The sequence below is a fragment of the Carassius carassius genome, chromosome 14 (assembly GCF_963082965.1).
Source record: "Carassius carassius chromosome 14, fCarCar2.1, whole genome shotgun sequence".
Lineage (NCBI taxonomy): Eukaryota > Metazoa > Chordata > Actinopteri > Cypriniformes > Cyprinidae > Carassius > Carassius carassius.
The window spans coordinates 12,105,431-12,118,858 of record NC_081768.1 but is presented as its reverse complement, the minus strand read 5'-3'; the positions used below and the strand labels follow the sequence as shown (position 1 = coordinate 12,118,858).

At 34.2% G+C, this 13,428-nt stretch overlaps 2 protein-coding genes and 1 pseudogene across 2 annotated transcripts; all 3 read right to left on the bottom strand.

Annotated features, from left to right (window-relative positions):
* Positions 1–128: 128 nt before the first annotated feature.
* On the bottom strand, positions 129–3,317 carry LOC132157000 (peroxisomal leader peptide-processing protease-like; annotated as a pseudogene).
* Positions 3,318–4,702: 1,385 nt separating this feature from the next.
* On the bottom strand, positions 4,703–7,702 carry LOC132156998 (GTP-binding protein SAR1b-like). The gene is made up of 7 exons (XM_059566104.1): positions 7,556–7,702; positions 6,774–6,847; positions 6,545–6,664; positions 6,362–6,427; positions 6,086–6,189; positions 5,676–5,807; positions 4,703–5,569 (listed from the first exon to the last, which is right to left on the bottom strand). Exons 2-7 carry the CDS (start codon positions 6,829–6,831, stop codon positions 5,453–5,455), a joined length of 597 nt encoding a protein of 198 aa, XP_059422087.1. The 5' UTR covers positions 6,832–6,847; positions 7,556–7,702; the 3' UTR covers positions 4,703–5,452.
* Positions 7,703–8,525: 823 nt separating this feature from the next.
* LOC132156996 (inorganic pyrophosphatase-like) lies at positions 8,526–13,006 on the bottom strand. Its single transcript, XM_059566102.1, has 11 exons — positions 12,853–13,006; positions 11,773–11,837; positions 11,335–11,388; positions 10,966–11,085; positions 10,145–10,231; positions 9,898–10,024; positions 9,687–9,814; positions 9,516–9,601; positions 9,212–9,287; positions 9,025–9,064; positions 8,526–8,842 (listed from the first exon to the last, which is right to left on the bottom strand). Exons 1-11 carry the CDS (start codon positions 12,911–12,913, stop codon positions 8,811–8,813), a joined length of 876 nt encoding a protein of 291 aa, XP_059422085.1. The 5' UTR covers positions 12,914–13,006; the 3' UTR covers positions 8,526–8,810.
* Positions 13,007–13,428: the final 422 nt, after the last annotated feature.

Sequence of the window (13,428 nt, the reverse complement as noted above, 5' to 3'; positions counted from 1 at the left end):
ATTTCCATGTGAGACTGGAGACATGAGAAAACACATCTTTTTAACCCACTTTTTTTTTTAGATGTGCAATTCATAATAACCAAAATTAACCAACAAGAGTTGATAATCAAGGCATAATGTGTCACCAAAGGGTTCAAAAAGACATTTTAATTTTAATAGAAGGCATGCTGTAAACACATCTTTCAAATATTCACTTATTGTCATTAAGAAAATTAAACCTCATTTAACATTAAGAAGAAAAAATGTGCATGATGAAATTATAATTATCTGCTATTATACTCTACTATAATACTGCATTGATTCATTATTGACACATTTCATATTTTAGCAATCCAGTGTAGCTTGCTTGGTATCAATCTAAAATCGTTTTCAGTCTTGGTTTCTAACCATTTCAGGTTTTCATCCCTGGTTTCTAATTATTTTACGAAAAAGCGTATGATGAAGCTCTGCTGTAACACTGCATTGTTTTAGTGTTGGCACACATTCATATATAAGTGATACAGTGCAGCAAACGTTCTAAAATTGGAATTAGAAACCAGGGCTGAAAATATTTTTTTCTCAGTTTGTTTTATTTAGTTATAATGTTTAAAAATGTATGATAAATGTATTTTTTAATCCAAAATCATTACAAATGTAGAGTTATATGACATAGTGCTGAAAAGAACGTTTTGTTTTGACCAGTCATTAGATTCACTTGCTTGTATCTGATAAAAATGTAAATTAAAATCAGTTTAAGAGATGCAGGAATAAACCAGGAATTTTTGTGTATTCTTAAATAGTCAAGTTCAAAGAATTTTAAAGTTTCACTGAAATGTTGGAGATTGATTAAAGCTTGCTTTGAAGGCTTTGTAGTCTCCATATCTTCCTGACATCGTCCTCTGCACTGTCTAAGACCTTAAACACAGCAGCAGCAGCATCTCCCGTTTGAGCAAAACGTCTCAGCAGAGGCTCCAGAACAGTCACTGGGATGCTGAAGTTCAGGTGGGGATATGTCACTTTTGCTGCAAAGTCTCTTGTGTGACTGGACACGATACCTAATATTGGAATATATAAGATTGAAAAACAAACTTGAGAAAGAATCTGCCTATGAAAGCAAGATTTAAACAGACATTGTCATCAAAGGAGAGCAAGAATGCTCTATGAGAGAATAATATGCTTAATTGGTCATATGGTGCCCCCTTCTGGTTAGAGAAGGTATTGTATATTTCAATCTCCACTGAATACTGCATTTTTACTGAACCACAACTGGTTGATGTTCTGAAAAACAACACCTTTTCCATTAATTTCTAACTGCTACAAATTAAATGTGTAATGATATTACCTAACAATTCTCCAGTGGCAGAACGAAGCACAGCACCACCACTGGCTCCAGACTGCACTGCACAAGTAGTCTGCAGCATCACAGGCCGTTACTGATGGGTAATAACTCGGGATAAGATCCCTGAGGTCAATGAAGGGCCACAGCTGCTCCCTAAAGCTCCATAACCCACAACAAGCACATCCTCACCTAAACAAACACACAACATGAGAATTCCAGGTGCTGCACGGGGACAAAGTACTCACAGTCACAAAATACATTTAAATGTATTAAATTAGTGTGTGTATAGATATATATATATATATATATATATATATATATATATATAGCGATCAATCTGTAAGTGTAATGCATTTAAATGTATCCATGTTCCTTTTCAGCATGATCCATGCTGAAAAGTCAAATGTTTTGTTTTGACCAGTCACTATGTTCACTTGGTTCTATCTAACTAAATAAAAATCAGTTCAAGGGTTGCAGGAATTTAAGCAGGATTTCTGTGTAATATTAAATAGTCAAGATAAAATAAATTTTAAGTATTAATGAAATTTAATTACACCGATTTTTATGCTGAAATGACACAATAATAATAATTTCACAATTCTGATTTACGGTCATAATTGCTGTCATAATTTTTTACTTTTATTTTTATTTTGTCATTTGACTTGCCATAATGCCATAAGTCATAATTATGTGATAGTTGTTACTTTTTATGTCATAACTAATTATGACTTCTCATAATTTTGACATTTCATGCCATAACCATTTCAACTTTTATCTTAGAATTATAACAGTGTGTCACAATTTTTCATGTTTATTTATATATGATTTACCAAAGCATGATTTATTCTTATATACATAAGTACACTGCCACAGTTATATTTTGAATGTAAAAGACTGAAGTAAACAAAAAAATACAGTATCAGATATCACATTAATTATCATTGTATGTAAAATACTACAGTTAAATATAAAAATATAAATGTAGTGTCAAAATTGATACAAAACCACCTGATATTTGGATATGAAATTATCACACACATAAAGTGACATACTGGATAAACAAAAATTATTTTTTCTTATGTTGGTAGCATTAGACATCCACAGAAATCTCGAAACAAACATGGCTAAATATTAGTCTCAATAAAACAGGTTTGCAGCACATTACCTGGGTGAAAGTATGTGGTAAACTGTGTTTTTACGGAGTCGGCAAGAGGCTCCTGAAGCTCCATTACAGCGATATCATAGGGAGATGATGGTGCTGATGAATACAGCACCTTACCACTTACTGGATGAAATCTGAGGTGGAAAGTTTAGATATTACAAGTCCCACGGTGATTAAAATACAAGTAACATGTAGCATGTTTACCAAAGGTCACCAAACAAAATGACACTTCTTTAGGCCTTATAATTATAAGTAATGAATTCAAAGCAGATTACCTTTCTCCAAAGTTGACTCTGACTGTAAGCACAGATTTTTCATTCACCACATGCCTGCAGGTCAGAACCAGATTTTGGTTTAGCAGCACACCAGAACCCTACAGATGGCCGCTCTCAATCAGCAACACTCCAGGGAAAAATTCAGAGCCTGGCTTTCAGTTTGCAGTTAATGGAGCTTGAAAAGAGCCAGTAATTAACTGAGATGACTTTTCTATCAGCGACTCCTGGATGGCACCAGCCTTTAGCATGTTTTTCAGAATCAGGTGAACCGAGCACACAAGTGTCAGCCCAATCCATTCATCTGATTTCCAGCACAGTGGTGAAACGATCAAACCCACAAGGTAAGATCTGTTTCCTTTACCAATAAACACACCACCTCCTTCGGTGCCAGGCAAGCAGCGGGCATCAGTCCGGACCAGGGCATTCTCATCTCCTGCCAGATTACTAATTATACTTTTACTAATTGTGTTCATGAAGAGGTCTGGACAGAGAGCACCAAAAGGAGACCCACATGCGATGACATGACATCCCTTTTTAAGACGGCCACTCTTCACCCATGGAATAGTTTTTAAAAGTGCAAACCAACTTAAAAACCTGGAGTCTTCTAGAACTTCTGTATCCAATGTGCCACTACAAAAGCCCCAGTTATCAGCCCCTTTAAAGATCTTCTGAAATGCATCTTGAAACTCCACACAATTGATCATCATTAACAGTTGAGCCTCTTGACGGCTCGTATTGCGTCTGTCCGTTGCACACGATTGGTTGGCACAAAGGTGAATGTAATCTAAACTAACTTTATCTCTTTGGTGAAACTCTCGGAATGTAAAATTTTCGCGTTTTTCTCCATGCACTGTCTGTCATTGATAAAGCGTGAGAACAAAATGCCACTACAGACTACGATCACAGCCTGGTAATTCAGAAACACTCCACTACAGCTCAGTTCTTTATTCTGAGATCCAGATGTGAGGTTGAGTGGCTTCTCGGACACTGTGACAACACAACATGTTTCTTCCACATTCTTCATTTTCAAACGTTGGTTATATAGATACAACAGTTTTAAGTTGGTTCAAATTGTCACTTTTTTTAAGCTAATAGTAATAACAATAATACTAATTCTTGCATCTTGAAATTAGTTCAAGATACAAACGCGGGGCTGCTGGAGGGCAAATTATAAATAAGAACATAATACTAACAAACACAATTTGTCAATAACAACTAGTCAGAGTTACAACGAATACGCCTGACAAGTTGGATAATTTAATAATATCTATATTAATTTATAGCCGACTTAATTTTGTTGCACGCGCTAACTGCAAGGCTTCCTGGTATGGTTTCATTGGCGTAAAACTAGTCATGTGGTCGATGAATGTTGCAATTGGAAGTCCGACTCTTTTGAACAATTCGTTTCGTAGAACCGATTCAGTGATTCTTTTACGTCCACGTTAAAAATACGATTGCTGTATTTCGAGACGTTTTAGTTAACCGGTTCAAATGATTCATTGAAAAGATCCAACAACAAAGAAAGTTTGGAATTTAAACCAGACGTCGTTTATTACGTTGGAATGTTTTCTTGCTCAACAATATGCTAGTTCATTCACTAGTCACGTCACAAAGGTAAGGGATTTAGTATGGCCTAATAACCTTTTTGTTTTTTTACTATAATGTCAAAGTACACACGGAAAATTCAAAATATATTTTTTTATTTATTTTTTGCTTACTTCAGTGCATAAATGCTACATGTGGCATGTACATAATTAGCTATTTCAAAAGAAAAGCAGCATTGAAACTCCCAATCCTTTTATTTAAGCCTATTTACAAGTATGGGTAAAAGTGACCTAGTAATAGGACACATTTTCCATTGCACATGCATTATTTTCTATGAATTAAAAAAGCCTATACTCTCATGCCATAACTGCAAATAAGTTACAGATGGCAGTCAACAAGTACTCATTACACAGTCGGGTAGTTTAGTGTTGAAACAGGCTAATGTAAACTGAGTGCTACATAACCACAGTCTTAAAAGTATCAAAATACTACATACAAATCAAATATTTGCACTTTTTATATATTAGATAGAAATATTTCATTTTAAATCTCAGGTAATTTTGTAAGCCAGCATGTATCCATTGGCACCGGCATTGCACACTAAATCACTTCAGAAGTTTTTTTCCTTTGAACTGGTGGCAAATACAGAACTAGGGGAAAAAAACACCAACATTAAGGCACTGAGGTAATGTAACATGAAAACAAAAACACTGATTCTATATCTTCTGATGATTTCACATCAGAATTACACAGCACAAGTGATGTTCACCTGATTAAAATCCTTGATTTAAATGTTCAATGGTATGTTTACCTTTCACTGATGCAAATCCACACTGGATTGAAAAAAGTGTTCTGTAACTTGATGCCGACTCTTAAAATAACCCAGCTCAGTCAACTGTTAAAGCAAACTATTTCTATCCCTGGTTTTAGAAAAGGGAACAGCATATTGCTAAGGTAAATGTAACTTATGTAAGTAATTTCTACTGTAGCTTGAATTAATGCATATCTCAGATACTTCTCTATCACCACACTGGATTTTATAGGCTCAGATAATATATATAACACCCCTGGTTACTAGTTTCATTAATTCATAAATAATCAATTAATAAATAAGGATACACAGGTTTTTAATTAATAAACACATTAAATATGTTAATCAATATATTGCGAAATCCATCGAAAACCTTCACCATATCCTTGTCTCTTCAACACACTGCACATAAAGACTTCCATTGGCCTCAGGTTCAGTTCTTTCAGTGATACATTCCCCTGTGTGAGACAAAAGACCATGTACTGCTCCAGAAAATATCATTCATTGTGTAAAATATACTGTACAAGTAATACATATATTAAATATATTCCCTCAATGACCTACCTTTCCTGTGGTGTGTCCATGAAGACCAAACATTCCTCTCAGCGCATCCTCACTAATTGCTTCTGGACGGTCGATTTTATTCCCCAAAATAAGGATTGGCACATTGGAGATGGTTTCATCAGTTAAGAGGGCCTATGATTAAAAAGCAAGGTGCCCTCATTATTATTCAAATACATGGCTGTTTTTTGATTGGTGGGACTGGGAAGAAATTGAAATTAGTGCACTGATGTCAGTGCAGTGATATTCCTTTGCACTTTAAAAAAAAGTACAAAACTTTCACGGAGCAGACAACTTGGTTCCTTTTTTCTGAGAGTTTGGATGTGTTCAAAGATAAACATTCATTAGTAAATAACTGGTCATATACAAACCCATTGATTATATTTATAAAAGAAAGTAAAATGTAGACTTACATCCAACTCAGTTTTGGCCTCTAGTAGACGTTCATGGTCAGCACAGTCAACAAGATACACAATCCCATTTATCGCTGGAAGATAATTCCTCCAAACCCTTCTTGCTGAGGATTGAGAATAGATCAAATCAATAGTGTTTAAGGTTGTTCTGGAATTTCTAAACAAATTTGTTATATATATATTTTTTCAAATAAATCTCCTTTTAACTATAGCAGTGATTTTTTGCAATTTAAATTCCAAATATATTAATCATTTATTAATAAATGCTATATTTACCTTGAGCATGTCCACCCAGGTCAAATGTTGTGAAAGTCATCCCAGCAATACTCAGTTCTTCAGATGCTAACAGATAAGACAAGATACGGTACATTGTGTACAATGATTGCTTCAACATATCGATGAAAAATGTATACAGCTCATATGAAAAGAGAAAAACATGCTGCACTTTAGGCAACTTACTAGGGTGAAGTGTTGGAACATGTTGCCCAAGTCGATCATCTTTAAGCATGTGCAATAATGTTGTTTTTCCAGCATTGTCTAATCCAAGAAATACTAATTTCCCAGACTTTTTATAGAGTCCTAAAATTTAATGAGATTATGAAAGCACAAAAAAAAAAACAATAAAAAAAAAATCAGCTACATTATTATTTGTGTTCATCAATATTTCAGTATGTGTGTGATACTTTACCTAATAACTGTAACACACTGCTGAATCCTCTGTACAGCCAATCAAATATGAAAGACATTTTTGTAGCCTGTTCCCTGAAATAAATTAGCAGCAGAATGAGAGAATTGTTTAAAAGCAGTACAAGATCCGAGACTTTTCAAGGGGCTCTGCTAACTCCAGAATAAGCTCTTTACCTAAATCTACTGTAAGCAGGCGAAAAACAGCTGTTATTAAATGACCCAAGTTAACGTTTTGTCTCCAAGAGTACATTTAAGAAAAGAAACATAAACCACCTCGTATGTATTAACCAATATCCTGCACACAACATGCGCAAGAAACTATTTCTAGTTGTGAGAGACCTTGTCATTTGACGCCATGGATATAGCAAACAGACATAGCTGTCACTCAAATGACAGCAACTCGCGTTCAAATTCAAGTACACAGTAATAAGGGTTTGCATTGTAAATTAAGATGAATACATGTCCAATTAAAAATTACTGTTTTCCAACTTTACATTAAATGTAAACACCGCAGTAGGTTATATGTTAAGCGCGCGTTTCTAGAAACGCGTCCATAGTGGAGGCGCTTTAACACACTCAAAACAACAGCCAGATATGCTGAAGTTGAATGAGCAAAGTATTGTAGGCTATTGTAAGGGTTAAAACGCTAACTGACGTTTTAGATAAAGCCTTAAAACCTTGTTTAATAGAAACATTGTAACAAATGTCTACATTTATAGTCGCGTCATTTGCAAACAGCATAGAACAAAATACGTTGTAATAGGAAAATATTCGAGTAAATACCTGGAAGGGTGCTCTTCTGTTGCAGACCCGTCAGTCCGGTCTGTATTCTACTGCTGAAAAACAGCCCGAATTTGACGTTTAACCGGAACTGCGTAGCTGCATAGGGTGGTCTTAGATCGATTGTAGGTTAATGTGTTGGCATCGGGGTGCTAAATGTTGACGGACTTGCGGCTGTTTATTTTGACAGCTAAGACTTTACATTCAAAAGTTCAGGATCCGTAAGATTTAAAAAAAAAAAAAAGTTTTTAAAAGCAAGTCTTTAATTCTCACTGAAAGGGTGCATTCGTATAAACCACAGTAATATTGTGAAAAAATATTACAATTTATAAGAACTGTTTTCTATTTTAATATAATTTAAATGGTAAAGTATTACTATAAAAAGCATATTTCTGCAGGCATTACTCAAGTGTTACATGATCCTTTAGAAATCATAATAATATACTGATTTGATTCTCAAGAAGCATTTCTACTGCGTATTTTATTTTATTTTTTATTGAAACTGTGACTTTAATCAGGATTCTAAGTTCAAAAGAACAATTTATAGCATAAATCTTTTGCTATATTATAAATATTTTTCTTGTCACTTTTCATCAGCGTAACATATCATTGCCCAAATAGAGGTATAATTGCATACTAATGGGGTAGTGTAGAATAATAAAATGTTAAACTGTTGTTGGAATTCAAAATTGTAAAGCATTAGATCATCCAAAATAATTGCCATAATTTCTTGTTCCACACTTATATAACATTGTTTCATGAATGTTAGGTAGAATGGCATCTCCAGTCCCCATTCACTTACACTGTATGAGAAAAAAAATAAATGAGGCTGCCAGCATATTATCCATTGATGCACAGAACAAAGAAAGTCACGTGGGTTTGAAACAACAAGTAATCAATAGAATATTTCAATAATGTAAAGACAATTGAATACAAAACAAAAGGTATTAACAAAAAATGTCTGATAGTAGTGTCTTATGAGAAAAGCTTTATTAAAGCATTTGTTTTGTTACAGTACCTGAGTTTGACCAGACTATTAGCTAACTTTAGTATCTGTTATACAGAATATCCAACCATTATCAAATAAAACTTAACTTAGCAAGACATTGGTTAGCTCCCCTAAATGTTAATGTGATATTCAGTCCCCCAAATAAGGTGTTAAGTGCCCCTGTTTTCATAAAATACCATTATTCTAGACAGATAATGACAAACATATTCAAAACATGATCAGACTGGTCCATTAACAGAGTTATGTTCTTCAGTTCTTTGCATAGTAGAACCATTTGTCAACTGAAAAAGACAGCACAACAAAGTAAATATCATTTCACATCTTGAAAGAAAAAGTGTAAACTCGAATGGATAAGTAACAGTAATTTTTTTTTTTTTTAAATGGACAGATTTTTTGGAAATCTGATGTTTCACTGAAAAAAAAAAAGACAAAAGAAAGAAAAGAGACGAAAACAAAATCAAACCTGAGCTTGGAACTGGACTACCCTCTCCACATGGGCAAGACTGAAAAATGAAAAGAAAAACTAGTTTTAGTTACTACAATAGTGAAGTCTTACTTAACAAAAGTAACCACTATTTATGCTAGTCACCTATATATACAATTAATAAAACAGTGAATAAATAAATTGAAAGCAAAAACAAAGTTCTTACTCCATCAACAACTGCTTTGGCTTCATCTGCCGAACAGCAGAATGGACTGTCTCCCTCTGAGACACACGTGTTCTTGCTGCACAGTAAAAGAGAAAAAAGCAACATGATTAAAGTTAAAAGAGGGGAAAAGCAAAGAAAATTATTTTGTATTTTCTATCATGTTGATGTTTTCCAGCAGTAAACCATGTCTACAATAGGTTATATCTGTAGTGACTGAAAATGAAAGTGCAAACAGTCAGAACTGAAATAAAATACCATGGAAACTGAGCAAACAAATGTGTACCACTGAAGAAAATTCCCTTACCAGTTTAATTCTCCAGCATTGGCTTGCTGTGAGATCAGTGCCTTCCAGAAACCATGTGTGGCTTTGATCGTCTCAGTGGCAAAGTCCTGGAATAAATGTAGCATATTTATATGACAAATATGACCAATTGCAAATTAAAGCTCGTTTATAACAATTTTCTGAACTACACACCTTGTCTTTGAACTCTCCATTGAATGCAAACTGGTTTTCAGGTTTACCATCAGGTACCTTGTATCTCCTGAACCAGTCAACTGTGGCCTCGAGGTAGCCAGGCTTGAGTCGCTTCACATCACTAATGTCTATATTTCACACCAGAAAAATGATAGCAATCACATATATGTCTCTCTTCTAAGTCAAGTTGAAAGCAACGAGTGTAACTTACTGTTCAGGTCCTTTGCCTGAGGGTCATCAACGTTGATTGCAATGACTTTCCAATCAGTTTCACCTTCATCGATCATTGCTAAAACACCCAGGACTTTCACTTTGATAACATCTCCATGACAGCACACCTGTGAAGATCCAGCATTGTGGGGTTTGTTTATCTAATCCAAGTGTAGCTGCACATATGACAGCTTGCTTAATAATTTCGGCTTTGTTTCGCAGCATAAGCCAAACACTGATATCTATACCTTGTTTCCAATTTCACAGACATCGATTGGGTCATTGTCACCACAACACCCTGTGTCATTGTCTTTGTGCCCAGGGTCTTCCCATGTCTGTCAGAAAAGATTTAAAGAAAGTCGTTGTAAAATCTAGGGGAGGAAACAACACAATGGCACATGCAATTCATATCTACAAGAAAGGTTTTTAGTTTCAGTTTGAATAATGCTAATCTGTCTCCACCAAAATCACTGTATTTCTCAAGAAATGAAGGAAAATCTGTACAATCGTATTTTCATATTGACAAGCCATAATAAAACTATCAAGTACTAAAAGAATATGTTTATAATTGTGTTCATGAAGATGGAACTGATATAAACTAACATTTAAAAGTTTGGGTTCAAAAAGATAGTTCTAAACAAATTAACACTTTTGTGATCATAACGACATTTATTATGTTATAAAAGATGAATGAAATGTTTCTTGAGCAGCAAATCAGCATATTAGAATGATTTCTGAATGTGACACTGAAGACTGGAGAAATGGTTTCTGAGAATTCAGCTTTGCCAGCACAGAAATAAATAACATTTTAAAATGTTAAATAAAAAAAATTTATATCATAATATTCTACTGTATTTTTGATCATATAAATGCAACCTTGGTGAGCATAAGATATTTCTTTCCAAAAAAATAATTAAAGAATAAAAAAATATACATTTCTGACCCCAAACATTTGAACTGTAGTATTTTAAACAGCTAACTGATTCCAGAAACTGAAGCGGTTTCTACCTTCTGTCTGTTTTATTGTTTGTGTTTAATGTGTGATGATCAGTGCTGATTTAAAGCTTACTTGAGGGATTGCTCCATAATTCCAAATATAGCCTTTGTGAGGGAAAACATTGGCCACGTAGCGCAAATTGCCCTTCTTCACATCTTGCTTAATGGGGTTCAGTGGGTCTTTTGTAGCAATCTGAAAAGTAAACCATAATGTCATTCATAGAAACACCAACTAGTTGATGAGTCATTATTTAGTTTAAATGTCAATACACAAACCACCACAAAATGTAGGTTAAAAGTCTTTTTCCTTTAACTGTACGTGTAAGTGTGTGTAACTATATGACCTTGCAAAATAAATAGCCTGTTACAAAGTCCTCTGTTCTATTGTTTTATTCTGTTATACTGCAAGTGGTGTCGTTTTGTACTGTTGGTCATACTTTACCTCCATTTTTGCATTTGTCCATCGTGGTACTTCAACAACCATGTGGAAAATGTTCTAAAGAGAAAATTAAAGCAATTGATTTTTTTATTTAAAAAAAAGGGAGAGTAGCCTAAATGTGACATTCCCATAATAATTTAACCTTAACATTACTAAAAACAAAAATGTATGTAAAGCCATGAGAATGATTAATCAAAGTTTTACACAGGTAAGATATCAGAACAGTCCAAAGTATTGAACAATTTAAGATGACACTAAAGATGAAAGGGTAAAGATCACTCCTCTTACAGACCAAGTACCTTCACTTGATAAAGAACTGATATACACTGTGCTGGATTATGAAATGGCCGTTCACTGCCAAAGGGGTCCCATAAGGGAGGGGAATCTACACTGAGACTAGGAGAAGAGAAACTAACAACATATTAAATGAATATACTGTACCTGAGCTTCATCTGCATACATAGGTATGTCATGGAATGGTGAAATGTACTTTCCATCTGAGCTCTCTGGTTAAAAATAAATAAATAATAATAATTCTATAAGAGTATATCAGAAATTCAGAAATGGTCAATCCCAGTCACTAAACTTTATTAAATGGTATGTTTTGGATGCATTTATTGACTTTTATGAAGCATATAAAATAACCCAAAAGATAACAGAATTAATCACACCACTATTCATGTACAAAGAAAGCTGAGATATTCTAAAACTTTTCACTAGGTGTTCCAAAGAAGAAAGCCTGGTCTGATCACTAGGTGTTCCAAAGAAGAAAGCCTGGTTTGATGCATTAGTGATTACACAATTTTTATGTTGAAGTGAATTATTGCTTTACACTGCACACGTTAATAACAATTATCTTGCCGTGTGTGCATAGAACTTGTCAATAATTTTTACTTGTCAGAAGAGAGCAGGTGACGTCATGCTGCTGCTAAGGATGAGATGCACAGCTGGCAACTAAAATAAACAGAGCATACCCAATTTTGTGGAAAATTGTCTAGTTATATCTGCTTTAGGAACTTTATATTTTATTCATCCGAAATTATTTTAATCAATGCAGTCAATATATCAGAAATAAATATATTCTATGAAAATCTATAAAATAAACCCTTTATACTTGTCCTTCATTTACACATTTTAATGATCTTAGGTTATACCAACACTGCTAACAAAAATAACATGGTTTGCGATGTTGCACTGTTAATAACATATCACTTTTTTGGACTTTCGTTTTTTAAATGTAACCGGTTTAACACGTTTGCCTTCTTCAAAATGAAAATAACTTTACACAGAGCTACAGTTAATCAGAAATTACAAAAAAAAAAAAACTTTATGGACCGATTATCAGCTTAATTCGTAAAATCGTAAAATTTATTAATTTAATTAGGTTTTAGGTCATAAATGACGCGAGAAAAAGCGACACGTGGGACTTGCGGCCCAGCCCCTTTTATTTTAATTCAATGAACTGTCCTTACCGTACAAACTTCTCATCACCAATCCCCGAAGAACAGAATATATACTTACTCAAATAAATCCTATAACTCAAAGTGTTAGGGTTTCCTCTTTCTTCAGTTGAAAAACTCATATTGTGTGCTCTGTGTATTGACTCCGGCAGGATGTGTGTAAATGACTGCAGCGACGTGCTAGAGGAAGTCGCGCATGCGCAGAGACTGATCTGCGCAAAATACGTAAGCGCAGTTTGATTTGTGAATCGGCAGTGATAGTAGACAGTGTTAGAAGATCTTGTAAAAGGAAATAGGAAATATCACACTTTTAATGCGGTTACTTTTACATGTTTGTAAAAACTCTAAGCCTAAGCTGTTTTCTCCTGGTTTGAGTTGGTTGTACAGCCTAACCAAGTCTTACCTTTATTTTCTAAACAGTTCTAAACACCTGTTTTAGCTGTCCCTAACCAAGTGCCCAAATGGGGTTGTTGTTGTCTTGAGCAACAAATCATCATATTAGGATCTGAAGGATCATGTGACACTCAAGACTGGCTGCTGAAAATCCAGATAACATTTGACACAATAACATTGACATGAATAACATAAAATAACATTTGATATAAATAACTTTGATAAAACTTATTTGAAATTATAA